The sequence below is a fragment of the Silurus meridionalis genome, chromosome 20, assembly GCF_014805685.1.
Source record: "Silurus meridionalis isolate SWU-2019-XX chromosome 20, ASM1480568v1, whole genome shotgun sequence".
NCBI classification, from domain to species: Eukaryota; Metazoa; Chordata; class Actinopteri; order Siluriformes; family Siluridae; genus Silurus; species Silurus meridionalis.
The window spans coordinates 16,790,706-16,800,705 of NC_060903.1; the positions used below are offsets into that span (position 1 = coordinate 16,790,706).

The 10,000-nt window shown below is 40.2% G+C and overlaps 1 protein-coding gene and 1 long non-coding RNA gene across 2 annotated transcripts in view; one reads left to right on the top strand and one right to left on the bottom strand.

Annotated features, from left to right (window-relative positions):
- Window positions 1-10,000, bottom strand: part of sall3a (spalt-like transcription factor 3a) — a 20,944-nt gene that overhangs the window by 10,527 nt on the left and 417 nt on the right. The window contains exon 1 of the mRNA XM_046876499.1: window positions 7,769-10,000. This exon is cut by the window's right edge and continues 417 nt beyond it. Coding sequence (XP_046732455.1) covers window positions 7,769-7,850 — 82 coding nt within the window. The 5' untranslated portion in view covers window positions 7,851-10,000. The remainder of the gene's footprint in view (window positions 1-7,768) is intronic.
- The window catches only part of LOC124402988, a 9,004-nt gene continuing 7,841 nt past the window's right edge, over window positions 8,838-10,000 (top strand). The window contains exon 1 of the long non-coding RNA XR_006928815.1: window positions 8,838-8,975. This is a non-coding gene — a long non-coding RNA (uncharacterized LOC124402988). The remainder of the gene's footprint in view (window positions 8,976-10,000) is intronic.

A 10,000-nucleotide genomic window follows, 5' to 3' on the forward strand; every position in this document is an offset into this window, starting at 1 on the left:
CAGACAGACAGACAGACAGACAGACAGACAGACAGACAGACAGACAGACAGACAGATCGATAGACCTAAAACCTAACCTAAAAAAAAATTTCTTTAAAAGGTGTGTGCTGTCCCTCAGAGAAAGATGACTTTGGCATGAGTTTGAGTGAGATGTTGAGATAAATACAGAGAGACATTAAGCACTGCTGGTTGTTATGAGAGAGAAGGAGACATTGAGATGGCGAGTAAAAGCGAGATCTCAGCCTCGGCCCTCGTGGTACAGTAAATGCTCTGTGTCCGTGCGAACAGAAGACGCTTTGTCGTGGCACGCAGATGCGCCGCAGCCAAAACATTAACGATTTGTTTGTGCGGGTCGCGCGATATACAGGCTTCGGGGGACGGCAATTTGTCCGATAGCAACACAGCATTAGAAACCCACAGCGTTACAGCACTACAGACTCTCAGGAAAACAGCAATACAGACCCACAGTATTACAGCAATGCACAACTACAGACCCACAGCAACGTAGCCTTTAAATGCACACTCGCTCTGATCTGTAATTAGGACAGACCAGCGTCTGAAAGGCCGGAGGATCGTTGCGTGGCCTACCTGGGTGGTCCTCACCCTCTAATCTATCTAATAACGAGAATAAAAGAAAACCTGCTTGTGCTGATGAGATCCACAAATTTCCCAAACATCTCCTCAAATCCTGTTCCTCTTAACACGGAACTAATTCAAATATCAACTATCGAAACATCCTATTAGTCCCATACATGTGTTTCTAAAGTAAATAAGACACCGTCAAACCTTCTACAGCCAGGAAACTCTTTGGATGAAAGGAAAATGCCACGCGTCACCCTGATCTCCGAACACTGAGAACGTGAGGCAAATCAGGGCCATCATATTTATTTATTAGAGCTTTCAATTCCTTAATTAAACTCCTTTAAATTAAATTCGAACCCCAAGCCAAGTCCTAGGTACAGTATCCTGGGCTCAGATGCTCATACACTCATACGTTCATCTGCATTTTCCTTCGTTGGTTTATTCGCTTTAAAAACCGGACGGAATAGTCGATAGCGATGTCTGGCGAAATTTTTGTTTAAGATTCTCCATCCAGGAATTACAGAGAAATATGTATATATTTAAATGATTAAATAATTAAAAACTTGAATATTAATTACAATCTAAATGTTGTTATTGTGGTGAAAATGATTTTATTGCACCAGTTAATAAGAAGAAGTGTGAAAATTGAAATGGATGAAAAATCATGATTGTGAATGAAATGTGTGTGTGTGTGCGCGCAGGTGAGAGTGAGAGAAAAAGAGAAGGAGAGAGAGAGAGAGAGAGAGAGAGAGAGAGAGAGAGAGAGAGAGAAATAGTAATAAACAATACTCCTAAACACATGTGAGTGCGTAAGAGTGTGTGTGTGTGTGTGTGTGTGTGTGTGTGTGTGTGTGTGTGTGTGTGTGTGTTTGAGTGTGTGTGTTCTGAGGACCCTCAGGCCCCCCTACAGTGTTGGGGCTGTGGGGGGGTTGTGTGTATGTGTGTGTGTGTGTGTGTGTGTGTGTGTGTGTGTGTGTGGTGATCTGAAGCGGAAGCGGCAGTGGAGATGAAAGGCTGCCACTGTTAACACTTTGGAGGACGGCCTGCCAAGGTCACCGGCACACATGTACTAATTGTATTATAAGCTTGACGTGCAGCAGACGCCTCTGGCAGAGCCGCGCAGGCAAAGGTTAAATCAGCGCACGCTATCAAAGCGCCACCCTCAGGGGGCACTGAAGGTGGTGTATATGAGTGTGGGGGGGGATTGAGGAGAATGAGAGGGGAAAAGGAAGGCTGTGGGTGGCTGGGTGGGTGTGAGGAGGGGGGTTGCAGGGATGGTGGCCACAGACCGGTCGCTGGCACAGCACAGCACGAGCTGGCCTTGTCTTGCCTTTTCACAAAAAAAGGGGTCCGAGGTTCGACGACAATGTCGACAAACGTAAGCCGCGAAAGCAAACACAAAAGGTCAGGGGCTTCTCAGGGGAGCATGTGGGGCTGATGTGAAGCGGGAGCAGGGCTACAACTGAGCTCCAAAAATGTGTCAGATATTCAATTTACAACCTGAAATTCCTAAACTTTGGACTTTTTCACAGAGGACTCAAATGGTTTGTAAATTAGGTCAAACTTTACAGCCAGAGATCATTTAAAGTGCAAAATAAATCCAATAGTCCATTAATCCTCTAAAATCCAACAAATACTACCCATAAATACTGTATGTACAATAATATTTATCTGTGGTATATTAGATTAAATATATATCAATATATTATAGATATTTATCTAATAATATTATTTATCTATCTAAAGATTAAATTCGTTCCAAAGGCATCAGGCAAAAATATAGAAACTAATTGAACTCAATAATAAATAATAATAAAGAAATAATTATTGAAACTGAAAAGAAATTCAACAGATTCCTCTTAAAAATATATGTATATTTATACAGTGTGTGAGAATAAACATCATGAATGATGATAAATAAGGGAATTTCAGCACAACAGGTGACATCCGGGGTCTCTTAACCTCATGGCGGCTCACGCCTGAGGAAACGAGTGACGCGTAAAATGTAAATGTGCTCAATGAACGAGTGTGTGCGGTGGAGGGGAGGGAAAAAAATGTGAACACACTCTGAGTGTACCCTCAGACATCCAGGCCTGAGACGTGTCCAGGAGAGAGCGTGTGTCTCAGTGAACACACGGCGTCACGGCGTTAACGGCTCACTCGTGGTGTTTCCCTGCGACGTTTTAATATAGTTGTGAAGAAAAATCCGTGACCGCAAGTATGATTCAAATTTCACACATGGACACGAATTTCACACACTTTTGAGATTTATTTACTTTTCCCCCTCATAATTCATTCATTTAATTCTTTATGCACGTGATTTCATTCCAGACGCATTTCTCAGGATTCGTTTCTCTTTCACATGCAACTTTTCTCCACATGAATTCAATTCAAAACGATTCGAAACTGCTGATGCTTCGTGGTTTTTTTTTATTTTTTTATTATTCGACGATTTGTGACTCGTTTTCGCGTCATTTTTCCATATTTGTTTTTTTTGTACTTTTTTTTTCCGTTTTAAAATTGTGATTTTATTTCTCTGCATCATCAGCACGTGTAATTTTTGTCACAGATCACTTTTTTTTTAAAAAAGATCGAGAAGGTGTGCGTGGTGCCGTAAAATACTCCGCGATTTTTTCCTGTACACGTGATTGTGAATTATGTATATATTTTTTTTACATTTTTAAAAAATAATATCAATATTACAAATGGCAATATTGTAATACTGATTCTCCAATTAAGTACCTTGTAGCGAGGTAGTGAACTGTAGAATTGAAAAAAATCTAAATTGTAAGATTTAGATAGCAAGGCCTGAGCTTCATCAGGATGAAAAACAGGTCAAATGTTGCTTCTGGGCTTCAGACTCGAAGCCAAAAGCAAACAAATCCATACACAAGTCTGAGAGGAGAGGTGCTGAAATAGTGTGTGAATGAGTTTCCTTGGGAGAAAAAATAACAAACAGTACCAGATGGAGGAAACCGGCCTTCAGTCATGAGTAAACTTGCAAAAAGATGAGTGTAAAACGGCAGTGTGTGTGTGTGTGTGTGTGTGTGTGTGTGTGTGTGTGTGTGTGTGTGTGTTTGTGTGTGCGGCTCGACGGCTAGGCCTCGGTTTTGTCACCTAATCGCGGCGCGCTGTTCGTAACTCAGGAGCGTGGGACATCATTAAGTTACTGATCGAGTAAAATGAATCGGCGGTTATGTACAGTGTTTCAGTACGATGGGTGACACAGTGTGTGCTCTGTTTAACGCTGTGCGATGTGTGTCACCTCATGCACCTGCGCTGACACACACACTCATACACACACACACACACACACACACACACACAGCTCGGCAACTTGCCTGTCCTGCTAAAACATCTCTTTGGGTCTTTAACACAAGCTGCTGTATATGAGTTATATATACTTCATTTATATGAAGTACATATATATGCATTTGACTTTAATGTCTAGCAAAAGTAACCTATAACCTATAATATGAAATTAGTCATAATAATCAGGAATTAACTATCGATATGTAATTACAATCAGTACTCAGTGATCAGAATCGACGCAAAAGCATTATATGTACCACTTCCAAAATCTGTCATTCGGTTTTTATTATTAATCATCTTTCATTGCTTTGCCTTGCAATTTCTCCTAAATCATATCAGATCTGAATGTAAGTACCGACTGAAAAGTCTAAAAAGTACTGACAAGACTGGGTGCTACGTCGACTCTAAACGCTAATGTATTCTTATTTATGTGGAGTATTTCTGAATATGAATATGTATATTAAGTCATATTTGAATATGTAAATTAAGTCATACTCAGTCCAGGATCGAAGAAAAAGCATAATACTTCCATGTCCAGGAAATATCTATGTCCAAGAATTCCTACTCTAATATCAGAACTCAGTACTCCCAGTCTGTGCAGGCTTCACCAAGCATCACCTACACACCGTCTTATTCCAAATTTTCTAAGGAAGTATTAAATCGGTATTTATTTATATCCGTCTCATCGATTTACCACATGCCATGAATCATAACCCGAACTAAAGGATTTCGGACGATGAATCCCATAGAACTGGAATCACTCGATCGATGTCCTGCAAAAGAATTCAATTTCCTCGGATCAGAACCAGTGATTAGCATGGAACCTGTATTCCTGGTCAGGATTTGTACGAGTGTGTGATGTAGAATTTTGAGGTTATATCCTGTGGAATATGGAATTCTATTAGTACTGAGTACTGATTTATTTTAACTGATACTTGTGTAGTTGAAAAAAATCAGTATTCAGTACTTAGGATCACAATCAAGATAAAATGGAAAATATTGGACTTTTTTCATACTGTGGTATTTAATACTCTAAACCTAGAGTTATATAATTGTAGGTCCATTGTAGTGACAACAGCCATTAAATCATTACATTTACATTTTTCCTTTAATTTTTGGGGGAAAAATCAGTATGTCATAGTATTTTTTCAAAGCATAGAATTAGTTATTATATCATTTGGATTACACTGTTAAAACTGATCTAATCATCATAATACTAATGATAATATATCAGTATTTCCTAAAAAAAGAATAATATATAAAAAAAAAAAAAATATATATATATATATATATATATATATATATATATATATATATATATATATATATATATATATATAATTATATACAAATCTTTTATAAGCTTTTAGTACTATGAAATATATTCTTTAAGCAAATGCAGATTTAGTATCAAATAAAATTGAATTGTGGTGCTTGTAAAGTTACACACATCATAATCATATTCATAATAAATGGACGTTTAGTAGAAGTATAAGGACGACCTACGTCCCATATAAGTGTAAATCAGCTAACTGTGATGTCCAGCAAATAAATAAATGAATAAATAAATAAATAAATAAAAAAAATGTGGTTTATTGCTAATCACAATCAGGAGTATTACATGATTAATCCTCAGTACAGGATCAATATAAATGTACAGTGTAGGTCGTACCATGATTTGTCTTTAGAATTAAAGTATACTGTAAAATAATCATATCATACAAGGTGACGTCTTTGGAAAAAAAAGGTGTGAATTTATAAAAATATAAATAAATGTGTACTATAATGCAGACAACGTGTCCAGCGTCCGGAGAGACAAAAGAGTCTTCGACATTCTGGTGATCAATATGTGCACGAGCACCCAAACGTCGCCCAGTGAAGCACTTCAAACAAGCGAGATGCGACCTGAGAAGCGTCAGGCTCTCTCTGAAAAGCTCTGACAGGGGGAAAGGGGGTTAGAGGACCCTTTACGGTTCGACGCTGTGTGGATCAAGGACCTTTTTTCATTCCTGACTTTTGTGATGTTCGGGTTCGAACAAGAGTCCAGACACTGTGCACTGTAATCACTGTGTTTAACTGTACACATCCAGAAATGAAAAATCCAGGTCCCTGTATAACATCTATGTGTGTGTGTGTGTGTGTGTGTGTGTGTGTGTGTGTGTGTGTGTGTGTGCGTGCGTGCGTGTGCGCGTGTTAAGGGTTTTTAAAGATTCCTTCAACTCGGATTCCTTTTGCAAATAATGACATAGTTAACACAAGACCTAATAACCCTCTACCCAACATTTCACTTCCTCGTCATCCTCAGCGTACGTTTCTTTTTTGTGTTCTTCTTTCTCATATCCTTTTATAAAATGGAAAATTGTCGGGTGGGGGGGAATAAATGATGCCAGCGAGAAGCTGGGACGGATTAAACGATGAGCGTTTTAAAGCGTGCAAAGACCTTTCTGATAGAAATTGGAAACTCCTGTAGAGCGCAGAAGATTTCTCGTCACTTCTGTATGATGATATTTTAGAATAAACTCGATTCTTGCATATGTATCAAATCCTATCGTGTATTCATATCGCAATAAAAAGGCCCCATTTGTCTTCGGAATCACGACTTGTATATATTGCTGTCATCATTATAAATTCTAAATGATTATTATATTATAATTATGACAAACTGATTCAAACGATTACTGTTAATAAACAATAATCATGCAAGATCTATAATTAAATAGCTATAACACACACACACACACACACACACACACACACACACACACACATATATATATATATCTATATTTAAAACAATATTCCACATCGTGTCAACACACCATTTTGACTCAGGACAAAATGTGACAGAAATGGACGAGTCCAGCGACTAAACAGCTGAAGTGTAAAAAGGGTCAGGTAATAAAGTAATTAAAACAAAAATTCAATGGAAAAAAAAAACAAAAGACAAAAAATGAATAGCTGTGCCCTTAATCTAGCTGGGAATATGCAATAGGCTTCTTTACACACCAACACAATGGACATCTGGGTGCAAACAAGGGCTCAGTGTGCAAGAACTTGGCTCTCTTCGGTTCTCTGAATCAGTGCAGCTTTCTTTTTTTTCCAGAACAAAAAAGAATTCGGGAAAGGGAAAAAAAATAGTCCTGAACAACCTATTTAATTAAAGTCAACACTGAGGAAAAGTGTTTCACTGCAATGTGACAAGAGAGTTTACAACACATGGATTGAAGCAGGAAGGCATTTGTATTTCCTCATAATTGTTTCACATGATTTATCACTTTTATATATTATTGATTTTATCAGGTACTTTTAAGAGGTGAGAAAGAAAAAAAGCAGTAGAGAAATAAGTGTTGAAAAACAAAGAAAGAATTGTAAAATTGATGTGACTTTTAGGAGGTGCAGATTTCACACACCAGCTGCTGTTTCGGATTCAAATGAAATGATATAATCCGATTTTCGGTTTTCCGACAATTACATTTTTTACATTTTTCGGAATTGCAATAACGCAGAACAAATGAAAGGCGCGAGAGATTCATGCATTTAATCTGCTTTTCATGCTTTTAGTGGACTTTCCGAAGAGCATCATTTCCTGTGTGTCTAAAATCTACAAATTGAACTTTTGTTTAAAAATAATGCGTCTGTACCAAAATAAAACACTTCACGTGGCTACTCAATATACCTAAATTGTACATCACAACTCATATCTTTTTTTCTTTATAATAATATGCTTCAACTCTTTCCTCGTTTCTTTTGCAATCAAAAAAAATTTTTTTTAAAAAAAGGAAGTTCATCATGCACGCTTCTTCATCACGCATAAGAAAGAAGTCGGAAAGTTTGGAGCGCGTGATGCTGTTTTGAGTGAATGTGGACCACTCACCGTTCTCCGGGGCCAGCCCGAGCGCCGAGGTCTCCTCGTCCGACTTGAGATGCTGCGGCTTGGCCTGTTTCCGTCGGGACATTGTGATGAAGGTAATGGGGAGGATGATGAAGATGATCCGCTGCCACCCGGCCCCGCTTTTTGCACGCGCATCGGCGGCGGACGGAGCGGTGCAGAGAAGGCAAGAGCAATAACCAAAAAAAAAAAAAAAAAGATTTTATATATGAAAAAAAAAAAAAGTACAAAAACAAAACAAACAAAAAAACGCGCTCAGAATAAAGTCAGGGGAGGAAAAGGGATCAAAAAGAATAATGACGGCAAATGATAGAGGTTGCGACTGTGGCACGCGAAAGTCCAGTCTATAATTATGATCGTGAATAATTCATCGCGATTATCGGCGCTGCGCGATCGGAGGATTGGCCGAGCTCCAGCCGGATATGGAAATGAGGGACGGACTCGGCAATTAGCCGCTTCGCCCTCGAACTATCTGTCTCTCTCTTCCTCCCTTTCTCTATGAGTGTATGAGCGTGCTCTCTATCCTCCTCCTCCTCCTCCTCCTCTTCGCGCAGAGCTCCAAATCCCGTATTAACGCCAAGCACTCGGGGGGGTCTTCAGCACAGGAAGGTCAGCAGCTTCTTTTCCCTTTTTTTCTGCCACGCGAGTGCCGGGAATTCGTCGCTTTCTTTGTTTATTTGTTTGCATTACCGTCCGCGCGTCACGCGTAATGCGCCACGCGTAATGCTCCGCGTAACAACCCCCCCCCCAAACCCTCAAACCCCAGGGCAGCGGGTTAACTTCGCGCGTCCATGATGTCGAGGACAACTTTGACCACTTTGCGTGGAAAAGAAAGTGTGCTTCCTTCCGTCAAGTCCCTTCAGTGTCCCCCGGCCCGGTGCTTCCCGTGCCGTCCTCCGGTTGTTTGGTCTGGTTAGAGGCTTCGCAGTGTCTTTTTCATCGCTCTCAAGAAAAAAAAGCAAGAAATTATTCCCAAGTGCTGATTAAAAAAAAAAAAAAAAAAGATCGTTGTTTTGACATTTGTTTTCTTGCGGCTGGAAAAACGGGACAGATGCGGCACCAAAAGTTTGCAAGAAGAAGAAGAAGAAGAAGCGCGCACGAAGTTCAGCACAAAATGTAGAAAAAAAACAATTATTGCAAAATGGACAAAAGTAGAGACGCTGAGGATTCCTGATGCGCGTCCTCGCTCCCGGTAACGCGCTCAGCTTTAATCTTCTTTCTAATGTCTTTTGCATCCAGGTGTTTTTTTACCCCGACGGTAAAAAAATGTAAAAAAAGAATAGAAAGAAAAGTCGGGCGAGTGTTCGGCTGTGTGTTTCTCGGGATGTCAGCAGCGTGGACTGATAGAAAATAATACAACTAATATTAATAATAGTAATGAAAGTTGCGCGAGCGCGTGGAGCAGGGCTGCTGGCCGTCGCCGCTTTGCGCCCCGTAGTTTCCGCGTGTGGAGGCTGCGTGGCGCGGCAGAGGGAGTTTAAACCCCCCCTCCTCCCCTCCCCACCCCGCAGGGCTTTAAGTTCAGCCCATTGCGCTTAGCGACCGCTAGGATGTAGCCTACCGCGCCGTTTTCGTTTTAACCCCCCCACACCACCCCACCCTTACCCTTTTACCCCCTAACCACCTCCCCACCCTCCACCCCCACTCCGCCGTTTCTGCGCGCTCGGAGCGTTAAATAAATAAAAGCGCGCGGCCGCCAAAACGGGAGCGCGCTCATTTTCTTTCTTTCTTTTTCCAAGAATTATTTAATTTGTTTACTCATTTCTTTATTTAAAAATAGAAACACACACACGCACACCCACACACACACACACACACACACACACACACACACACACGACTGGATTAAATAATTCATGTGTTAAGCATGTTTTTTTTTTGTTTTGTTTTTTTTATTGCGCATAAATCAAATGCCGTAACGTTTAAACTGTATGTGTGTGTGTGTGTGTGTGTGTGTGTGTGTGTGTGTGTGTGTGTGTGTGTGTGTGTGTGTAATCAAGCGAGTTCTGCAGCTGTATGTTCAAGTGTGTGTGTGTGTGCATTAAAACGCCACTGCAGGCTGGAGGGTCACTTCCCTGATTTTTTTTGTTGTTGTGCCTTTGAGGAAACAGACATGAGCGCTTTGTGGACTGCAGCCGGAGGAAATGTCTCCCTCTTTTTTTAGTAGGAAAAGAAAAAAGTTCATTTGCGTTTAAATGTTGACCTGCTGAGGGAAGG